Source organism: Ranitomeya variabilis, chromosome 3 (assembly GCF_051348905.1).
Source record: "Ranitomeya variabilis isolate aRanVar5 chromosome 3, aRanVar5.hap1, whole genome shotgun sequence".
NCBI lineage: Eukaryota > Metazoa > Chordata > Amphibia > Anura > Dendrobatidae > Ranitomeya > Ranitomeya variabilis.
In genome coordinates this window covers 453,736,478-453,760,713 of record NC_135234.1, presented here as the reverse complement: position 1 = coordinate 453,760,713, position 24,236 = coordinate 453,736,478, and the positions used below count along the sequence as shown (strand labels likewise).

Below are 24,236 nucleotides of genomic sequence, written 5' to 3'. Positions count from 1 at the left end.
AAAGGAACAGAAATCAGAGTCGAAATGATGTAAAATATATTGACCAAGAGATCTAGATGTAATTTGATTGTTTGGTTGTCAAAATTGTTAGTCCTTTAGGGTTACCCAGGGTGTACCACGTGGAGGCGGACTAACGTTGCACCCCGGCAGTGGTCTTTTTCAGTAGGATAATTCAATCACCCTGCAAAAAATGTTTAAGAATAATTTGAGAAACATGACAAAAGTTGGAGATATCTTTTGGACTGCATATTCTCCAGCTTCCAAACCAATCATACATCTATTAAACGTGCTATGAAAAAAAGTCCAATCCATGGAGGCTCCAACTTAATATTTACATAATTTAAAGGATCTATCCCAATCTGGCTGCCAGACACCCAGGATTTGTTCGGAGTTCTTGTGGAGTCCATGCATTGATGACTCAAAACTAATTTGGCATCATAAATGAGATTTACACCATATTAGGCATGTGGTTTAACTCCTTTCTTACATTCGTCGTACATGTACAGTGCAAGTCTATAGCGTGTGTATGGAGCGGTCTCAAGGCCCCATAACCAGCAGAAAATGGCTATGACACACAAGCAGGACCTGCCTCTAACAGCCACAAGTAGAGCGGAGCTCCATCTGTGACTGTTAACCTGTTAAATGCCACTATCATTTTTTGACAAATGCCTTAACAGCGTGCTGGCATAGGGACGCTATATTCTATTTCTATGTTCCCATAGGTGCCGAGATGCAATTAATAGATAGAAAGATATTACTCTATCTATCTATCTATCTATCTATCTATACATGTGTGTGTTGGCAAATAGTTTCTCTGTTGTGTCGTCATTTTTTATCTATCCTATATTCCTTGTTACTGTATAATTAAATATTAAATATATTATCTTCCAGAGAGAAAAAAAGGGTGGATTGCTGAAACTTCTTGCTGGAGCCTCTGCAAAAAAGAAATCCCGTTCTCCGCCTTCTATCTCACCAACTCATGATCCCCAGGCTATGATGGAAGGAGTAATTCAAGGTGCAATAGGACTTGAGTTCTCAATAACCAACCATGGAAGAGCGGGATCATGTCCCATTGAAAGTGAAATGCAGGGAGCAATGGGAATGCACCCGCTACACAGAAAAACTGGTTCTTTAGATCTAAATTTTTCAATTCCATCACCAGTAAGACAGCCTGCCTGTGCAATGGTAGCTGTACGCCCAGAACCTAAATCACTCTCCAGAGAAAGGTAAAAGCATTCCAAAAAAATATTTTATTATATGCTAAATTGTTAGTTTGAGTAATGGAGAGAAAGCATACAGCTTACATTTATAAGTTATTATGACACAACCACATGTATGGTTCAAATTGAGGATTTAATTAATATTGTGTATATAACATCAACATATTGTGCAGTATTGTACATAAATTGTCATACCTCAACAACAGTCCCTTTCCTTAGTATGGGTCAGCTATGAGCACTGATCTTGGATTTTGGAAATTCTTAAGAGGGCTACCACGGACATTTTTCATGATGGCAGTCCACAAAGCAGGTAGCAGGTCCCAGGGAACGGTTTTGTATTTAGCCCTTCATCACTGTTTAGAGATCTGGCATTCACTGCAAAACCCACTGGGCTACATTTCCTCCAGTAGTTCCTGACTGGTTAAGCAAGTTGGCAGTCAGAGTTTCTATCCAGCTAACACAGCAGAGTGGTAGTTAGTGAGTCAGGTTAGGTATCAGAAATAGTGACCAGGAATCTAGCAACAGGCGTAGAATAAGCTTATAACTGGCAGTGGAAGAAAATATAAAAAGGGTTCCATGCTCTGTCACAGGCCACCAAACGCCAATGGCCAGGCTGGGCTTTGAGCACACTTCCCAGCAATGACACAAGCGCTGACCTGGTTTCCTCCAGCACCAATCACTTAGTCAAAGTGGTGGCTCGCGACAGCATAGGCAGCTGATGCAGGAAAGGGCCAAGTGAGCATATTACAAGCTCAGTTTCTAATGATCACATTTCAAATACACAATAGGGACAATTTCATTGAAAGCCAGTTACCCTATTGGCATCTTTTACCTGCAGGAGTACGTACAGGAAACCCTCTCAAACACGGGGAGAACATGCAAATGTATATATAGTGATTCCAGCTCAAATAGGTACTAAAGATAAGCTGTTTCCGATGGAATATTAGGCCAATACATGTGATTAGATTTTTCTTGGAACCATAAAGTATGAAATATATTGTACATGGAGACTCCAAGGGAATATTTTCCCATCACCTCGAGTCCTTCTGAATTTTAACAAGTTTTTCACAGTAAAATATCTACACAGGTCAAGGACATTTTCTTTTAAGCACAAGAAAATTCATTCTAAAGACTCAAAATGAATTTGCATATATTAAAAAATGAATTCCCAAGAAATACGTAGAACTCTTTTTGAGTTAAAATTAGTATGTTTAAATGTGATTTCAGTCTTTTGTGAAAGTGGCCATTGATGTGATTTTGTGCTGTCAATGCAGAATTATTACTCTCTCCATTCACTTGGAAAGATAGTGCCAGGCCCTAAAACCATCTAAGCAAAGTCACGTTATCTGGTCCCTTCTTATGTATTCAGAACACGATGACACTTCCTAGCTAAACTAATAAACTCATCTGCAGCACACAATGATTTTCTTGAGCTAATTTTACTTTTCGCTGCCACAAGCTGACATCTGGAAGGCTGGGGCTTGTAGAGGTGTGTAAGAGGGCTCCTAGAGTACTGCATGGCTGAAAAATTGAAATACTCCTTAATTAAGACAGTCTCGAAGTCACATGCAGCCCACGCGATATCATCTTTAAGTCATGTTATCTACAATATACAAGAAAATATCATTTAATTTGCTGATGTTCTTTACAAAATGTGAAACCAATTTTATTTTCTTGCCTGAAAATTGTTAGGTTCACCAAGATAATTAGTGATTAAAGGGAATCTGTCAGCACAGAATGACTATTCAAACCAAGCGGAAGCACTTGGTGCACCCTTGGCATGGCCAAACATTAAGTGCACATTCCCACCTACTTGTTTTCCATCTCTTTCTTCCCCCTTCTTTGATTTACAGCTGCAGCTTTATAAAGCCAGAGAAGGGCTGAGATGGATGGAAAGCTAGTACCGTGTTTTTCGGACTATAAGACGCACATTTTTCAAAAACATTTTGGGGAAAAAGGGGGTGCGTCTTATAGTCGGAATGTACATACAGTTAACGTGGTGGTTATCGCTCCCATCCCAGCCTGGTGTGGCTGGTTCGGTGGTGCAGGGGGCTCTGGAGACATTTTGTGAAAGCCCGGAGGCCCCGCACTTTTATTGCCTCGATGCTGTGGCCTCCGGGAAAATGGCCGCCGGAGGCGGCGCATGCGCAGATTGAGATCTCTGCTCCAAGATCTCACTCCTGAGATTTCGGGGCGAGATCTCATTGCTGAGATCTCAATCTGCACCTGGGGAATCAATCTGGCCTGGGGGAAAATGGCCGCCTCCGGCGGCTCATGCGCAGACTGAGATCTCGGCATCTCAGTCTGCGCATGCGCCGCCTCCGGCGACCACTTTCCCAGAGGCCACAGCATTGAGGCAATAGAAGTGCGGGCCTCCAGGCTTTCACAAAATGTCGCCGCAGCACCGCGCACTACCAAGCGCCGCTGAACCTGCAGCACTGGGATGTGATTTCCGGAGAGCACCGCATCATAGCAATGGACTTGCGGGGGCTCCCGGTCATTGTTTTGTTGGAAGGTGAACCTCCATCCCAGTCTCAAACCACTGATGGATTGAAATAGGTTTTGCTCAATTTCCCTGTATTTTGCACCTGCCATCTTCCCCTCGACTTGGACCATCTTCCCGGTTCCTGCTGCCAAAAAAACATACCCATAGAGTGATGCTGCCACCACCATGTTTCATTGTGTGCATGGTTTTCTTGGCGTGATGAGCTGCATTGGTTTGGCTCCATACATAGTATATATCTTGGTGGCCAAGAAGTTCAATTTTAGTCTGATCTGACCACAGCACCTCCCTCCATACATTTGGGGAGTCTCCCACATGCCTTTTGGCAAACTCAAAATGAGCCTTTCAATTTTTGTGTGTCAGTAAAGGCTTTTTTCTGCACACTCTTCCATAAAGGCCACCTCTATGGAGTGTACAACTTAACTTATTGTGGTTAAATGGACATATAATCCAGCCTCTGCTTAGGAACTCTACAGCTTCATCAGGGTTTCCTTTGGTTTCTGTGCTGCCTCTCTGATTAATGCCCTCCTTGCCCAGGCTGAGAGTTTTAGTGGGTGGCCCTCTTTTGGCAGGTTAGTTGTGGTACCATGTTCTTTCCATTTGATAATAATGGATATGATGGTGCTGTGGGGGATCATCAGAGATTGAGATTTTTTTTATAACCCAACCCTGACTTGTACTTCTCAACAACTTTGTCCTTGACTTGTTTGGAGATCTCCTTAGTCTTCATGGTGTTGTTTGGTTTGTGGTGCCTCATACTTAATGGTGGTGTTGCAGCCTCTGTGGCCTTTCAGAAAAGATATGTACAGTTGAAACCAGAAGTTTACATACATTATATAAAAAGAAACATATGCATGTTTTTCTCAATATCTGAACTGAAATCAGAATAAACCTTTCCCGTTTTATGTCAATTAGGATTACCATAATTATTAATATTTGCCAAATGCCAGAATAATGAGAGAGAATGTTTTAAGGTATATGTATTACTTTTCTTACATTACAACCTGTGTTCAAATATTTTTGTAATCTGATTTGTGCATGATGCATCAGCACTAATTAGTCTAAATTGGTGAAGTGAAGTGAGAAAAATATAGGCATAAGTTAAATTTATGGTATCAAATAGCTAAAAATTGGCATGTGCATATGTATTTACCCCTTTTGCTATGCAGTCCCTAAACATTTCAGGTGCAAGCAATTACCTTCATAAGTCACATTCTTAGTAAAAGGAAGTCCATCTGTGTGCAATCTGAGTGTCACATGGTCTGTCAGTATATACAGTTGAGACCAGAAGTTTATATACACTGTATAAAAAGACACATACTGTATGCATGTTTTTCTCAATATCTGTAGAAAAACGAAAACAAAAAATGGCTATGAAAATGAATATATAAATGAACAACCAGCTTAACAGCACAGGTGTGGAACGATAATCAAAACCATGATGGAATGGACTTATCTTAGGGAATTAGCGTCCCAACCCGACGCGTTTCCCCCCAATAGGCAATCCATAGGGGTTCATCAGGGGAATGCCGGTAATAGGCGACGGGCAGCTGTAAGTAGCAGCATCTTTGACTTTTACAAGCATATATCATACAATATTGCTTGTGGAGTTTCTTATGCTTTATCAGCATTAGATTGGACCCTTCATTTTTCTCTGCTATTTTTGGTTGGTTTTTTTGGAACTTTTAAATATATCAATAAAGTTATGTTTTACGTCTTTTTTGTTTTTGTTTTTCTAACATTGATTAAAGATCCTACGATATTTTTACTGGTTTTCTAGTTTTCTCAATATCTGACATGAAATCAGAATAAAGATTTCACGTTTTAGGTCAATTAGGATTACCATAATTATGAATATTTGCCAAATGCCAGAATAGTGAGAGAGAATGTTTGAGGCATTTTTATTATTTACTGCAAAGTAAAAAATTTACATACATTTCATTAGTATTTGGTATCATTGCTGGGAATTTGGGCCCATTCCTTCTGACAAAACTGGTGTAACTGATCCAGGTTTGTAGATCCGCCTTGCACGCACCTGCCTTTTCAGCTTTGCCAATAAATGTTCAATAGGATTGAGATCAGGGCTTTGTGATGGCCACTTGAAAATATTGAGTTTGTTATCTTTAAGCCCCTTTGTTACCATTTTGACAGTATGCTTTGTGTCATTATCCATTTGGAAGACCCATTTCCGCCCAAGCTTTAACTTCCTGGCTGATGTCGGTCATGAGATGTTGCTTCTGTATTGCCACATAATCTTCTTTTCTCATGATGCCATCTATTTTGTGAAGTGCACCAGTCCCTCCTGCAGCAAAACAACCGCACAACATGATGCTGCCACCCCCGTGTTTCACAGTTTGGATGGTGTTCTTAGGGTACCGTCACACAGTGCAATTTTGATCGCTACAACGGCACGATTCGTGACGTTCCAGTGATGCATTTACGATATCGCTGTGTCTGACACGCTACTGCGATCCGGATCCCCGCTGAGAATCGTACGTCGTAGCAGATCGTTTGAAACTTTCTTTCGTCGTCTAGTGTCCCGCTGTGGCGGCATGATTGCATTGTGTGACACAGGTTGTATACGATGTGCGCACAGTAACCAACGGCTTCTACATCGCAAATACGTCATGAAATTATCGCTCCAGCGCCGTGTATTGCAACGTGTGACCGCAGTATACGACACTGGAGCGATACTTATACGACGCTGCAACGTCACGAATCGTTCCGTCGTAGCGATGAAAATGGCACTGTGTGACGGTACCCTTAGGCTTCCAAGCTTCTCCCTTTTTCCTCCAAATCAAACAATGGTCATTATGCCCAAAAAAGTTCCATTTTAGTTTCATCAGACCACAGGACATGTCTCCAAAAATTAAGGTCTTTGTTCCTGTGTGCATTTGCAAACATTAATCTGGCTTTTATATGTTTCTTTTGGAGTAATGGCTTCTTCCTGGCAGAGTGCCCTTTCAGCCCATGTTGATACAGTACTCGTTTCACTGTGGATCTTGACAGACTCTTACCGGCTTCTGCCATCATCTTCACAAGATCTTTTGCTTTTGTCCTTTGGTTGATTTGCACATGTCGGACCAAAGCACATTCATCTCTGGGACACAGAACCCGTCTCCTTCCTGAGCAGTATGGTGGCTAGACATTCCCATCTTGTTTGTACTTGCGTATAATTGTGTACATCATCATCATATGGGCAGTCCAGAATTGTTTCAAGGCATAGTAATCTTAGTGTATGTAAACTTTTGACTTTGCAGTAAGTAACAGAAATGCTTTAAAACATTCTCTCTCATTATTCAGGCATTTGGCAAATATTAATAATTATGATAATCCTAATTGACCTAAAACATGAAATGTTTATTCTGATTTCATGTCAGATATAGAGAAAAACATGCATACAGTATGTTTCGTTTTATATAGTGTATATAAACTTCTGGTCTCAACTGTATATACTTATAGACCATATGACACTCAGATAGCACACAGGTGGACTTCCTTTCACTAAGCATGTGAATTATTGTGCCTGAAATTCTTTTACCTTGCACCTGAAATTTTTAGGGACTTCATAGCAAAAGAGGTGAATACATATGCACATGCCAATTTTTAGCTATTTGATCCCATACATTTAATTTATTCCTATATTTTTCTCACTTCATCAATTTAGACTATTTAGTGCTGATACATCATACACAAATCGGATTACAAAAATATTTAAACACAGGTTGTAATGTAACAAAATAGGTATAAGGCCAAGGGGGTAGTGAATACTTTCACAAGTCATTGTGTATGATAGAGATTAAACTCTTTGTATGGCCTATAGAAGCAACAATATCTATTATTATTATTATTATTATTATTAATAATAATAATAATTATTCTAGTGCCATTTATTCCATGGTGTGAAGGAACAAATTAAGATTCTCCATTTTGTGCTTTTCGACTCCATTTTGCTGTTTTAAGATAAATTGTGTTATTAGGCTAAAGTTCACAGCTGTTATGAGACCTTGATTGTTGCAATCTGGACAGGACATGAGACTGAGGGTGTATTGTTCTACGAGACTTTGACGTACAGACTGTTCCTGCATTCTTATAGGTTAAGAACTGTGAGCGTGTTCTTATGCTGATTGGTTGAAGTATAATTTCTATGACTATGAAAAGTCATACACAATAAACGGGGGCCCAGAGATCTGCTTGATCCCCCCAAACAGAGACACACATCTCCGTCTGGTCATTTTCAGTTGCCGGCAACGCCCTGTAGATTAATTTGGAAATCACTGAGTTAACCGTGAAGGATCACTTTAGATCCTCCCTCAACAGTTGGCGGCCGAACGTGGGGCCCCAAACAGGAACGCCTCTGCCCCCCGGAGGACAACAAGACAAAGGACCTTCGGGCCGGACACAGGCACTGGAAAATTGGGACTGATCATCCCCCACAACAACCACGGTAAGTTGGCAGTTATACTGTCCAGACTGACTGTTTGGTGTGATTTTCCTGTGTTTGTGCTGCAAAGAGGATCTGAGGTTTGTCCCCGATGGTGGGGTGATTTTTGGGTGGAATCATATAGAGGTGTAGTTCCGTTGGGAGCCCAGAGCTCGAACCGTACCTCAAAAGAGACGGACACCCCTGATTGACCAGTGATGTAATTCTCTTTATAGTCAAAATATCCTGAATTCCTGATCACTGTTAGAATCAGGCGCAGTGAGGTGATCGAAGATGGGTAGGATGCGTAACTCAGGAATATATAGATATATATGTATATTTCCAGAGGTGTCCGGAGGGTTAGTTTGAGACGCCCTCCTCCTTTCACTAAGTACCGCGTTTTTTGGGTTGTCCCAGTGGGGGACAGGTAGACCCAGTAGAATAGACTATACGGCCGCTCTGGTAATGTGCACGACTAAAGTAAGGATATTTAGCTCTAAAGGAGAATCAGTTTCCGTGGAAGGAAAAGAAGACTTTGAATTTGGGTGATGAATTTGATATTGTTAGCCCAAAGACGGGAAAAGAAATCTGTCAGGAATGCAGGAAAGATATTCTCAATCATGGGTTTTTCTAAGGTGGTCTGGCACATGAATTGTGTGATGAATGTTTTGTAGAAATGAATTAAGTCTGAGAACTACTGTATTCTGTTTCTGTGTGAAATCTCTAAAATACCTGATGGGAGGGGGGAGTCAAACAGCTGCGCTATTGCTTTCTTCTTTCTGTGTTGAGGAATGCTGTGAATTCTTATCTCTGTTGAGTCTCTGGTATGGAGGGGGCACATAGCTGCGTTCTAAGTTTCTCTGTATTTTCTGTCCTTGGTGTAGTATGTGCTGGGAGATCTGTGTTTTGTTTAAAGCAACAATATTGTTTTGCAGTAGAAAGAAATATTGTAAGTTGAAGTTGGAAGTTGAAAGTGAAATATGGTGCCTAGTTTTAGAAGGAAACTTGTAAGTGATTGTTTGGTTATTAGTGTGATTGAAAGATTGGTAAAAGATTCACCTGCTTCTAGTTGAGTGGTTGATATATATAGCAAATTGAGGATCAACAGAGGAAGTGAGTTCTGTTTTTGTCACGTTGAAAAAGGAAAGTTGTCTATTACTATGACAAAAAAATGGATGTTTTGTGGTGCAAGAAGGAACTGAGAAAGTGACTGAGATTAATGTGTCGGGAAAGCAAACAATTACAGGGGGTCTCCCTGCTAGATAATATGGTCCCTCCCTAGATAATTAAGCCTCTACTCCCGACTGCAAGCCCTATGCCCCTTGTCTTATGGTAGTATTTAAAGATCTGGGATTCTCATTGTAAAATAAAGCCCATACACACCTTTTTGTAGTAGCTTTAATGTTCTGCCTTAAATCTGAATTGAAAGAGGCAATAATGTCAGTCAGACCCGATATTGAAACTTCCACTCTGGATGATGCATATTAAAAGTAGTAAAAAAGTTTTCAGAACTTAGCCCATTCTGTATCAGCAGGGAAATCAAAGGTTAAACCAGTAGCCGCAGTGATTCCTGCTCCAAACTCAGCCCCCACCCCAGCTACAAGGACACAGCTGGTTCCTTATCAGTGGTCCACCTAACAGACTTCAGCTCCTGCCCTCCCCACCTTACACAAATCCAGTCCCATACTCCAATATCCCTTTTAACCCTATGTCTGGGAATCTCACTCCCCAGCCCTGCCATGTCAATTCTCAGACTAAGAGCTTGTTTTAATTAGAGTAGATGGCAGACCCAATAAACATACTCTTACAAAACCCATCCCTGTGGGACCCTTCCCTGAAGTCACGGCCCAGTTCGTAATCTCTCCCACATGTCCGGTAAATTTACTGGGGGCAGATTTATTATCACAGTTCCGCTCCAGAATACAATTCCAAGATGATGGTCAGATGGTACTTACGTTATATAACCCCTATGCAGATGAATACAATGAGGAGATCTGTATCTTACATGCCCTTCCCACGGTTTTGATGGCCCTGATAGGCCCAGATCCACCCCCAATAATGCCTGTAGAACCAGTAAAAGTGTTTCTCAAACCTGGTGCCCCTTTTCCCAAAGTCCATCAATACCCTTTGAAACATGATCAGGAGCGGGGCCTCAAGGAGCAAATACAAGCGTTACTCGATAATGGTGCCCTGGTACCCTGTGTTTCCCCATGTAACATGCCCTTGTTTCCTGTTAAGAAAAAGACCCCACCCGGCCAACCCCCTATGTACCGGCTGATACTAGATCTACGGGCAGTTAATGCAGCTACTGTTCTGGAAACTCCGGTGGTGCCTAATCCACATACTCTTTTGTCCCAGATACCTCAGGATGCTGCTTGGTTCACAGTCATCGACCTTGCCAATGCCTTATTCAGCATTCCATTACACCCAGATTGCCAGTTTCTGTTTGCACTCACTTATCAGGGACGACAATTGACGTGGACAGTTATGCCACAAGGGGCCCAAAACATTCCCAATCAGTTTGCAAAAAATATGGGCGAGTGTCTTTTACCCTGGCAGTTAGATCACCCCTATGTCACGCTGCTTCAGTATGTGGCTGATCTTTTGTTGTGTGCACGAACAGAGCAGGAAGCCATTGCTGCCACTGTTAGCCTCCTCAAGTATCTGGCAGATCTGAACTGTCGGGTTTTGGCCACGAAACTTCAGTTCTGGCTTGGTCAAGTGATATTTTTTGGTCACTGTCTCCTTCAGGGCATCAGACACCTCACAAAAGAAAGAAAAATAGCTGTCAGCTCCCTTCCTTTCCCAAAAGATGAGACTGAACTCCAGTGTTTTCTTGGACTATGTACTTATTGTCGTCAGTGGATTCCGGATGCGTCCCGCATAATGCAACCTCTCTACAATTCCCTGAAAGACGGTTCAAGATATGCTGATGATTTTGGCAGATTCCACACCGGATACGCTGTTACTACGGAAGATACTGTAGTGCACGCAGCTGCACTCCCTCCCTCACTGTCAGCACAAGAAGTAGAACTTCAGGCTCTGTCTACTGCATGTGTTCTGGCCAAAGACAGGTGGGCTAATATATAAACGGACTCACAGTATGCATTTGGTATTGCTCATGATTTCGGAGCCCTATGGGCCAATCGAGGGTTTATTACCACCACCGGGACTCCAATGAAGAATGCTGAAGCTGTTAAAACCCTCATGGACTCAATCAAATTACCCACCCAGGTGGCTATTATCAAGGTCAAGGCGCACGGTCCTAGGAACAGTCCACAGACTGTTGGTAACGCCTTTGCGGATATGCAAGGAAAAGCTGCTGCTCTCCTACCCGTTGAAGTGACCATACCAGCTATGGTGACCACACGCTCTCAGCGTAAACAGTTACAAGAAACACTGACTCTACAGGAACCTGATGATCCACGACAGACTGAAGTTTTCTGTCGGACACAGCGAGACCGTTTAATGACGATGCAGAGAATGTCTCCCAAGGAAGAGGTGAAGCAGTGGAAGGCTGATGGAGCACGTATGGACAATGGTCTCTGGAAAAAGGACCAACTTATGTGTCTCCCTAAGCGGATGTACCCTGCTATTGCCACGTGGGCACATGGGCCCACACATTGAGGAAAAAACAGGCCCTAGCCCTGGTACAAAAATTCTACTGGGCTCCAGGTATTTCTACAGTCCCGACAGCACTCAACCATGCATGTAATATCTGTCAGACCTGCAATCCCGGTCAACTTCAACGTGTACCCCCAAAGCACCTTGCTAAGCCCGACTATCCTTTCCAAAGGCTCCAGGTGGACCATATCACGTTGCCTAAGTCTGGAAGGTATGAATATTGTCTGATGGTTGTCGACATGCTCTCGAGTTGGCCGGAAGCATTCCCCGTTACCAACATGACTGCAAAGACCACAGCAAAGAAACTGGTGATGGAAGTCATATGCAGATATGGTGTTCCAAAAGTTGTCAAAAGTGACCAAGGTCCGGCCTTTTCTTCTCGTGTATCAGGAGGTTCTGACAATGCTTGGATCTACTGTAGCCCTCCATTCTCCGTACTATCCACAATCTAGTGGGAAAGTTGAGAGGCTGAACGGCACACTGAAGGGACAATTGACCAAAATGATGCAGGAGACTACGCCTCCATGGCCAGAGCTCCTACCCATTGTACTGTACCACATTCGTACTACCCCTATTGCAAGGCATGGCCTGTCCCCATATATGAGATATTGTTTGGTGCTAGGCCACCAGTTGCAAATTTCCAGCCTCAGTAGTTATCAGAAGAAACTGACCGTACTGTTCAATATGTTATTCAACTTAGTAAAAATCTTGCTAACACCCATGCGTTAGTTTTTTATTTCCCTTCCAGATTCAGCAGAAACTGACACTTGACACAGCTTAAAGTCTGGTGATTTTGTGGTCGTGAAAAGCCATGTCAGAAAACATGGACTGGAACCCTTGTATGACAGTCCCTACCAAGTCCTCCTCATTACTCCTATGTTAGTAAAACTGGAAGGAAGGCCGACGTGGATCCACGTTTCGCACTGCAAGCTCGTCTAACAGACTAGTAGAAAATAAGGGGACATAATGTTTTGGTTTTTCGTATTTCCATATAATAATATTGATAACCACATGGGACAGCCTAAATTCCCCAATATCCTTAAATAATAAGTTTGTACAATATCATGAAAGATTAGTAGTACAGATGGGTATAGCCAATAAAATTTTCAGTTCTATTTTCATTTACCCTATGATTACACAAATGTGGGATAAATTGGTTAGGGCCACAGACTATCTAGATGATCAAATTTGGGATATATTGGATATACTTAATACTACTGTTGCTGTCCAAAACCAACTTATCATAGTCACTAATCAATATACTGTAGTACTGGATTACTTAACAGCAGCACAGGGTGGTATCTGTCAGGTTATTGGACCCGCTTGCTGTCATTATATAGATCCCAATAGTACTATGAAGTTAAAGTTAAAGTTAGAAGACATTCAAAGACTAAGAGATCAATATGATAAAGACAATGACCGTAATAAGGACAGTTGGTGGGCAGACACCTTCTCCTTTCTTAATCCAGCCAATTGGTTTGAGGGACTTGGGGGCTGGATAGCTGGAATCTGGCAAAGTTTGTTACACATCGCTGCCTTTATCCTTGTTATGTATGTAATACTAAAACTTGTTCTTTGGTGTATTTCTGTATGTATTAGGAAATTCTGCACTAAGACAACTAATGATGAAACCAAAAGCGTTGCCACCCCGGCTCTTCTCTACACCGATTTCACAAAGTTATCTAATGAAGATGTTGAAGCCAAGCGCATGGCTATCTTCAAAAGATCCCCACCACTGTTATCAATAATTGTTATTCGTAAATTCTAGTATACAGGGGGGATGGGTGCGCCGCAACAGCCATGGCTGGTAACATGGCACCAGCCATGTGAAGACCAGTACCTTTCGAGCTTATAGCTTGGGATAGTACCTCTGATGCTGGACAATAGTTAACAAAATTTATCTAGGGGGGAATGTGAAGGAACAAATTAAGAAAGATTCTCCATTTTGTGCTTTTCGACTCCATTTTGCTGTTTTAAGATACATTTTGTTATTAGGCTAAAGTTCACAGCTGTTATGAAATATAGTGTAACGTGGCACAGCTGTGAAGGTGCACAAAGAGGGTTCCCAAACCAAAGACTGTATATAAAATAAACTTTGGCACTCAACTTGTAATGATGTGGAATTTTTAATAGCAGCCACTTGTACAGACGTTTCGGTCACACATTGACCTTCTTCAGTGTACTTGTCTCTTAGAAACACTTTTTATGTGTGGCCTGGGATCAGATTGAGGTCCTATATTTGGATCCTATATTTAATATGAATCAGGATACTGCTGTGAAGGACAATATCTGGGGACGTGTCTCTGTATATCTAGATAATGGACCGTATCCAAATGCACCACCAGATAGGAGTGGTGATATGCTATGTATCCTCTTCAGAGGTAGAAACCTGCATAACGGTAATTAATAAGGACCCAATGGATGGACCAGAGTAGAGAACTCCCCTGTCAGGAGAGGCAGGGATGCAGGTGTAGAACGCGGTGGACACCGCGTTCTACACCTGCATCCCTGCCTCTCCTGACAGGGGAGTTCTCTACTCTGGTCCATCCATTGGGTCCTTATTAATTACCGTTATGCAGGTTTCTACCTCTGAAGAGGATACATAGCATATCACCACTCCTATCTGGTGGTGCATTTGGATACGGTCCATTATCTAGATATACAGAGACACGTCCCCAGATATTGTCCTTCACAGCAGTATCCTGATTCATATTAAATATAGGATCCAAATATAGGACCTCAATCTGATCCCAGGCCACACATAAAAAGTGTTTCTAAGAGACAAGTACACTGAAGAAGGTCAATGTGTGACCGAAACGTCTGTACAAGTGGCTGCTATTAAAAATTCCACATCATTACAAGTTGAGTGCCAAAGTTTATTTTTTATACACAGCTGTTATGAGACCTTGATTGTTGCAATCTGGACAGGATATGAGACTGAGGGTGTATTGTTCTACGAAACTTTGACGTACAGACTGTTCCTGCATTCTTATAGGTTAAGAACTGTGAGCGTGTTCTTATGCTGATTGGTTGAAGTATAACTTCTATGACTATGAAAAGTGATACACAATAAACGGGGGCCCAGAGATCTGCTTGATCCCCCCAAACAGAGACACACGTCTCCGTCTGGTCATTTTCAGTTGCCGGCAACGCCCTGTAGATTAATTTGGAAATCACTGAGTTAACTGTGAAGGATCACTTTAGATCCTTCCTCAACAGTTGGCGGCCAAACGTGGGGCCCCAAACAGGAACGCCTCTGCCCCCTGGAGGACAACAAGACAAAGGACACAGGCACTGGAAACTTGGGACTGATCATCCCCCACAACAACCACGGTAAGTTGGCAGTTATACTGTCCAGACTGACCGTTTGGTGTGGTTTTCCTGTGTTTGTGCTGCAAAGAGGATCTGAGGTTTGTCCCCGATGGTGGGGTGATTTTTGGGTGGAATCATATAGAGGTGTAGTTCTGTTGGGAGCCCAGTGCTCGAACCGTAGATTAATTTGGAAATCACTGAGTTAACCGTCAATGATCACTTTAGATCCTCCCTCAACAATGGCTCTTAACTTGAGAAAAGGAGTATACAGTGCATAATAAAAAAACAAATACAATAATCTTAAACAATACAAGTCACTGACTGGTACAGAAGGAAAGAGGACCCTGCCCGCAAGGACTCACAGAGCATACAGTAGGTGAGGCCATATCTGGTCGTGCAGCAGTATGATAGAATGAGGGTTACTGTAGGCTTAGGGGATCTATTAGGGAATGATGTTGTATACTAAGGTCCATCAGTCCTGATTACGTTGAGAGAGCATGTTGGATTTGTAGATGTTGGTAAACATGTTATGTGATACATTAAATTCCTCTTGGAGCTGTTGAAAACTTTTAAGAACAGAGTTTGTACATAGTTGTTCTATCACCCAGATCCTTTTTTTGCTCCCAATCAGAGAAGCACTTTGGCTTTGACACTTCACCCAGAGTTCCATTACACCATAGCGGTATGTGTTTAGTGTATCCCATGTGGGAGCAAAAGGATTTTCCCCGGGAGAAACTCCAGTCTCCCTTCTAACTCTTATATTCTATGATTCTATGAATACACAGTGGTGAGGCATATTTCACCATCTGTAATAGAAGAGCACCCGACTTGCCTATGTTATTTCTATTTCCCCATCCATGAAAGTGTTATAGTTGGGATGCAATTAAATACAACAATGGATCAGTAATAGACAATCCGCCCTCATCCTTATTACTTGAAGTTGTGGAGTTTGTAGTGTTATTCGAGCAAGCTGTTTACTCCATAATAATACCCTAAACAGGGTTTGTACTTCACAAAGAATGGGTGGAGGTAGTCGACAAGGAGCGTTACGTAGCACATAAGACAATTGTAGCAGAACGATCATCTTGATAAGAATTCCTCTTCCTATAACTGATTGCAGGAGTTTGAAAAGTGCATTCACCTTAATTCTAAATTGATCTAACAAAGGGTCTACATTTAATGTTCCATATTTTTTAGGCTAAGAACCGACAGTTATTCCCAAGTATTTAAACTTGTCTACAATTTGTAATTGAGATTTTTCCTATCTTGGATAATGGGGCAGAGGATCTACTGGCATCAGGACAGATTTGTTCCAATTAACTGATATACCTGACCACCTTCCGAAGCTTGATATAACTGACATCATTAGACTAATTTAAGATGTTACGTTATCTATAAAAAGCAGCATATCATCTGCATATAGGCTCACTCGTTCTCTATTTCTCCATATCTAATCCCTGGAAAATCCTATGACTGTCTTAAGTGACACACCAAGGGTTCAATATCCAAAGCAAAGATTAAGGGTTACAATGGGCAGCCCTGTCTAGTGCCTCTCTGAAATTTGAAAGTCTCAGAGATTCACTCAAAGTTTAGCAACTGGGGAATGATATAGCAGCTGGGTTAAAGCAGTGTAGTAAGGACCAAAGCCCATCTTTTTCAAAACCAACCACAATTAATTCCATTCTACACTGTCAAGTGCTTTTTTTTGTCAGTTGCATTTTGAGTTTGAGAAATAGACATCTCAGATTTATAGCAGTAGATGCATTTAGGCATAAACCCAAATTAATCCTCATCTACTACTTTTCTAATAAGTTTAATCAATCTATTGTCTAAAGCCTAAACTAGTATAATTTTTAAAGTTTTGCATGCATTTTCTGTCTTTACCGTTCTTTTTACTAAATTTGCTTCTATTAAAACCAATATTAAGCATTTAAGCCATCGTTTACAAGACGGCACAGTCATCTTATCACTTTTGGTCCAATGCAACAGTTTTAATATACTAACAGAGACAATTAACGCAAAACAGTTTGTTCAAATATCTGTAAATTTGTTTTAATGTTTTAATTTATCACTTAAATGTCCTGAATTTCAGATATCGAGTTGTTGTTCCCTATCCACCACAAAGTGAAGCAGAAATTGAACTAAAAGAAGGCGACATTGTATTTGTTCACAAGAAGCGGGAAGATGGTTGGTATAAAGGCACATTGCAAAGAAATGGAAGGACAGGGCTTTTCCCTGGTAGCTTTGTGGAAAGTTTTTGATTCTGTCAATCATCATTTCTATACAATGAAGGAGTATCCAGCAAATTATCATATGCTATGTTGGAGACATGTTGGGCGTAAACACACAATAAGCACAAAACATCAAAGAAAGAAAGTGGATGCCAAAACAAAATGAGTTGCCATTTTGACTTCCAAAGATACCCTTAGACCATCAGCCTATGATCTAAAGAGAGACGTATGTTGGATGTCCATCACTGACAAATGGCTGACTACAAGATCCCTCGGTATGTTGGAGTAGTGCCTTCTGCTTGGAACCATGAACTGAGAAGATGCACATTTTGACCATGTTTGCGAATTGTGATGTATACATGATAAATGAAATTACTTTCAAATGATTCTTTTATTCTATGCTAACTTATTTGTATACACTGCAGTGTTCTTATTACTTGCCTATGCAAGAGGAATAAATTATATGAATCGGCCGATGGGCTTTGCACATTGTACATTTGATGTACTGGATTATGGTAGATTCTTCTACAGTAATACCTGCACAATAAAAGGCACAAGATCACCATTGTTTTTAAAAAATATGTTACAATGTAGGGAATATTTAGCAACCCATTGAATGTTGGTCTTTCATTTACTTATCAGATTGGTTGGTAGGAAGGTTTCAATATTATGTTTACATTTTTACTTATAATCCGTTATAGTCACATTCAATTTTGCTGAATGGTTTCGCTCAATTTTCTGTCAGTGCGAATAAAACTGACAACGAGAACCAGCGTAATAAAAGTAAGCACAATGGTAGAGAAGGGAAGGCGAGGCTTGAGAAGGCATTACATCTGAAACACACAGCTGCTGCCATGAGCTGAACCATTCATGTCCGTGGGCCGTGTCTGCTGTCACAGCTCCGCTGTATTTAACCGAGCGAATCTGTGCTGTAAACCCAGACTCATCCAACGGATAAGATTGACAGGTTTTTAGAAGGTAGCCTCCATGTTTTTTTTTTTAATCTCCTACAATCTTTATGTCTGACAAAGAAAATGATATGTAAATGCAGTTATAAGTTATTTGTGATATGAAGAAAAGCAGTATTTAAAATATAAAAAAAAATAATAATTCAAAATCATATATTTATTAATGACACATTTTGGGGGAAAAGAATTTAGTTAGAGACATGTTAAAATGATATAATAAAATGTGCTTGTAAAAAGAACACTGCAAACCCCGTGAGGAAAATGTTTGTGTACAGATTGTAAACTCGTGTCCTCATTTAGATAATGTTCTGGAACTGTGTTAATGAAGTACAATGTCTGGCTGGTCTTCATCTACTCTGAGCCATTAAATTAAACAACCAGCAACAACATGTAGACTTATCAGTGCAATAATTATAATGGGCAAATTATTATTAAAGTTAATCTGTCGCCAGGCTTTTGCTATGTAATCTAAGAGCACCATGATGTAGGGGAAAAGAGCCTGATTCCAGGGATGTGTCACTTACTGGGCTGTATTTTGCTGTTTCAATGCAATCAGTGTTTTATCAGCAGGAGATTATCATTACAGGACAATCTGACTCATGCCTCCTAGTCCAACCATGCCCCCAGCACTGATTATCCACTTTCTGTCATTATACAATGTACACGGAATGCTGTATTCAGTGATTTGGGTAGGGCTATACACAGGGCTCAGCATTCTGAGCTAGCCAAATCTGCAATGCAGAAAATGTGATTATATCATAACTACTGCACTCAGTAAACTAAATGATACAGCACTGGAATCATGGTCTTTGTCTCTATGTCATGCTGCTGTCAGATTACATAGCAATATCCTGCTGACGGATTCCATTTAACACAAGGAAAAATGTTTAGTCCTAGATGTATTTCCAGCAGTGTAACTCTATGACACCATACCTGAGCAATCAATGTGAATTGTCAAAAAGAGGCAAAGGAAAATAATGATCGACAGTGGGAAATATCGATCTATTCTGTCTACCTTTAAGACAGTGTATGCAGCCTTAAAATGTGCCATATTTATCAAGGTTCATACTGCTTAGTAAAATTGACACATCTATACCGTCTAAGCTTACACCAACTATTACTTGGTTTAGTTTGTGCCAGAAATGGGCACCAACGTTTTGGTACATTTTTGGCATACTGTGTCATATTTGGACCATACCCCTTTTCAATGAAACCACACCTTTTTCCTGTAAAGCCACACCCTTTGTTGGACAAGGAAGAGTAATAAATGGTGCAAGTTATGAAACACAGTTTTTGGCACATATTGCACCAGAAAGCTAATCTGAACCAACCCACTGGAAATAAATGCTGATCCTCTATGGAGCCATAAAGTCCACATACACTGCTCTACACCTTAAATCTGACTCCACTTCTTCAGAGATGTTCTTCCCTAAAAGCAATGGTTCTAGAGGAGAATACCTATGTATATCCGAAAAGTAATGCCTTTGTGTGAAATTAGAGACATATGAAGGATTAGTACAAGGCTCATGGACCTCAAGAAGGTCCTTTAATAGTCCCATGAACAAGCACCATGCTCATGACAAGCCCTTAGACCAAAAAGGACTGGCTACAGCAGAAAAGTTCTAAATGAAATATTATTTATATGACTTCAACCTGAGGGCACAATAACATAATTATTTATCAAAATCCGGCTTCACACAACACAATAATGTAGAGAATGAGGATTTACAATAATTGTAATAGAAAACAATGAGGAAAAAAATGTGTTTATGCTTAATACTGTACATTGAAATATAGGGTTGTGTTATGTAATCAACGTATGAAATCTAAGATGTTAATATATATGATGATGTTGTGCATTAAAGGATAATTTCACCCAAGAAACATTAACTACATTTGCTAACACTCAATAGACACAATTGAAAAAGATATCCATGGCATCCAGCACTGCCTGATCTCTACAAAGGTTTTCCAAGATTATGAAAAATCAGATCCGTGGGGTTCTGAGACTTAGCAAGCCCATCAATCAGATGCCTTCAGCTCCGGTGGTAGCTCGATGTAAACTGTACAAAGCAGGAACTGCACAGCTTCATACACTGCGCAGTGGCCATTTTCACGTGCTCCCTTACATTTGCACCAGTTTTGATAAATCTTCCCAAATCCTATATGCTGCTTATTTTCACAGTGAGAAAAAGCTAAAGTTTACTGCCGACATTGCATGTTCTTACGTATTTCTGTAGTCTTTTATTTTACTGCAAGCTATGAGAACTTGGGAAATTACATTGAATACTGCAGGACTGTACTAATTAATAATGCCGCTGTACAGTGCACAAATAACCCATCCATATAATGATAGCCTAAATGCCGAGGATGACAGCCCCATTCAAGGACCCCAGTTGATATTGTCATCAAAGCCAGCAGAGTGTTCCTCTAAGCAATAGTGCCGATAGAGTGCCCCCTATTAACAGTGCCAGCAGAATGTCCCCTTATACACAATAGTGCCAGCAGAGTATTTACTGTAAACAATAGTGCCGAAGTGTTAAGGTATTATCTATGACTTTCTAGGGCAGTAAATGGGTTACATTTTCACCATAATTTAGGTTTTTTTTATGCAAATTGCCTCTTCTGAGAAAAAAAGGACTTAACTCTATAGCGCCACCTGTTGGAAGTAGCGATCCTACAAGTCACAATCAACCCTCTAACGAGTCGTGCAATATGGCTTAGGATAAAAGCCAAATCAGTATCTCAATTCGCAGACACGGTGTTTCGGGTACTAATTCAGCCCCTATGTATTTTATAGGGGTTGGAGTTTTATTTTCTGGGGTATAGCTATAGAGAATGAAATGGTAAAGAAAGCTCACTCAATGAGAACTTATACAGCCCCATTAGTTATAGGATCTCTACAGTAATGGTTGGCAGCTGGCAACTGTATCAGAGAAAGGGGAGTTCTAACAATTTAACAACCTCATCCTGCCTTGGGTATGCTCCTGTGTACAACATGACAGGCCTGCCCCCATTTCATTTCTGCTTTAAAAGTAAAATAAAAATTGAAACAAATTCATTGTTCCAGCTGGGAAATGTCATATTCATTTAAAGGGGTATTCTCAAGTTTGGAAGTTGTCCATGAGATAGGTGGGGACTTACCGATCAATAGGGGCCCAACTGTTGGGACCTCATAGATCCTGAAAACTTTAAAGAGCCCCATGTGAAAGACATGGAGGTTGATAATATGAACTACCGCTCCATTCATTCTTATGGACGTGCTGAAGACCAGCTGAGTGCTTCGCTTAGTGTATGGGATAATGTCTGAACTTAAGAATACACCATTAAGGAGCCTTAGAAAAGGAAGTACCTGGTTTCCTAAAACTCCAAAAGTATAATACCACTGATATTCACACTATACTAACTAAGATGATACATTTTCTATAAAAAATTAGATGACAAGTATGCAAGATCTTTCCAAAAGAACACCCTACTGAAAAAAAAAAACTTTCTGAAAATTATTTATTTGATGTAATTATGATGTGAATGAGAGGTTGTCATGAAGTGCACTTGTATTGTCAATTTCACATTTTGTTAATACAGTGTATATGTCCGTTTAAGCTGGTGCAAGTGTCAGACTGCTTGCTCTAATCATTTTCCATTTATTTATTCATTTTAACTAACACTTTAGAGCCAAAGTCAAAAATTTTAATTTCTAGAACTAAAAGTTCAGCTTAGCTAAAAATAAAAATTAACCTTATTTTAGGGCATAAACATTCATTTGAGTAAATATTTACAAACGCAAACATTTTCTTTTTCATTGGTGGTTTTGACCTAAAGGTTTAGCTTTTTTCATTAATAAATTCTTTGCCTTCAGACGTTTTCTGTGGTTTGTTATACGTTTTTATTTTCATAATTTATTAATTTCTCATGTAATAATTTCTCAGCACTGCAACTTTGCTAAAATATAGATAATTTCCCCAGATATATATGGCTCTACAATGCACACACTACTTGGCATGAAGAATGTCATTAATATGTAGTGAGCTTTATTGCAGTTGGCATACTTCTTTTGACCTTTTCTAAAAGCACATTTACAATTTACATTAATGCTAATGTTTACTCATAATTTCTGCTGCTGAATAAAGAGTAAATAACTATTATAGGGATTATCCTAAAAAAAAAAAAAAATCTGAAGTAGATGTGATTAAGTAATAAAATAAATTATACTTCCCTCTAGAAACCAAGCACTGGCGATCCGGTGGTTCGTCCAGTCTTTGTTTACAATAGCTTGTACGTGAGCTTGGCGGGCATTCATTGGACTTGGCGATCATGTTCCATATTACTGGCATCACTGCTTGACAATGAGAGCCATACCAGTCCCTTGTAAACACAGACTAAGAACATCAGCTAAGCTTCTTAGTTGAATCTCCAGGGTAAGAAAGAGGTGAGTATAGTTTATTTTGCTATTTTATCACATGTGCTGCAGCTTTTTTTTCTAAAGCTGAATAATCTCTTGAAGTTATCTTTGTAGCTCAGATTTGGCCGCAAAAACAGATTAAGCAACAAATAAACCTAAAAAGCACAAAAGTGAAAATCACAAAAAATGCAACACATAACACTAGGCTGCTAGCAGACCAAGCTTCATATAAACAGTAAAGGTATGTATACATAACTAGACCATCAACATTTGTATGGTAAATGTTTAGATTGATTTGACGCAAAAAAGATCAAAAAAAGGTGAATTCCTCAAAAAGGATCAAAAGTGTAGGAGCTATATGTAATCCTATCTGCATAGTGCAGGTACAATCTCTTGAGGTTAGGTGCATATGTTGATGGCTTTGTACCTTAAGAAGAAATGATTGACTACTTCAAACATTCACGGCAATACCCCACCACTAGTGTTGAGCGATACCGTCCGATACTTGAAAGTATCGGTATCGGAAAGTATCGGCCGATACCGGCAAAGTATCGGATCCAATCCGATACCGATACCCGATACCAATACAAGTCAATGGGACTCAAGTATCGGACGGTATTCCTGATGGTTCCCAGGGTCTGAAGGAGAGGAAACTCTCCTTCAGGCCCTGGGAACCATATTAATGTGTAAAATAAAGAATTAAAATAAAAAATATTGCTATACTCACCTGTCCGACGCAGCCGGGACCTCAGCGAGGGAACCGGCAGCGTTGTTTGTTTAAAATTTGCGCTTTTACTTGGTTACGTGAAGTCCCGGCTTGTGATTGGTCAGGGCGGCCATGTTGCCGGGACGCGGACCAATCACAGCAAGCCGTGACGAAATTACGTCACGGCTTGCTGTGATTGGTCCGCGTCCCGGCAACATGGCCGCCATTAACCAATCACAAGCCGTGACGTCACGGGAGGCTGGACATGCGCGTATTTTGAAAAGCGCGCGTGTCCAGCCTCCAGTGACGTCCCGGCTTATGATTGGTCACGGCGCCATGTTGCCGGGACGCGGACCAATCACAGCAAGCCGTGACGAAATTACGTCACGGCTTGCTGTGATTGGTCCGCGTCCCGGCAACATGGCCGCCATTAACCAATCACAAGCCGTGACGTCACGGGAGGCTGGACACACGCGTATTTTAAAAAGCGCGCGTGTCCAGCCTCCAGTGACGTCCCGGCTTGTGATTGGTTAATGGCGGCCATGTTGCCGGGACGTCACTGGAGGCTGGACACGCGCGCTTTTCAAAATACGCGCATGTCCAGCCTCCCATGACGTCCCGGCTTGTGATTGGTTAATGGCGGCCATGTTGCCGGGACGTCACTGGAGGCTGGACACGCGCGCTTTTCAAAATACGCGCATGTCCAGCCTCCCGTGACGTCCCGGCTTGTGATTGGTTAATGGCGGCCATGTTGCCGGGACGTCACTGGAGGCTGGACACGCGCGCTTTTCAAAATACGCGCATGTCCAGCCTCCCGTGACGTCACGGCTTGTGATTGGTTAATGGC

At 41.0% G+C, this 24,236-nt stretch overlaps 1 protein-coding gene across 2 annotated transcripts in view; it reads left to right on the top strand.

Moving 5' to 3' along the window:
• Nucleotides 1–23,158, top strand: part of SH3RF3 (SH3 domain containing ring finger 3) — a 684,824-nt gene extending 661,666 nt beyond the window's left edge. For both annotated transcript variants that reach the window (XM_077296585.1, XM_077296584.1), the window contains 2 exons: nt 892–1,226; nt 17,175–23,158. In XM_077296585.1, the coding sequence (XP_077152700.1) occupies nt 892–1,226; nt 17,175–17,343 (504 nt within the window). In that variant the 3' untranslated portion in view covers nt 17,344–23,158. The remainder of the gene's footprint in view (nt 1–891; nt 1,227–17,174) is intronic.
• Nucleotides 23,159–24,236: the final 1,078 nt, after the last annotated feature.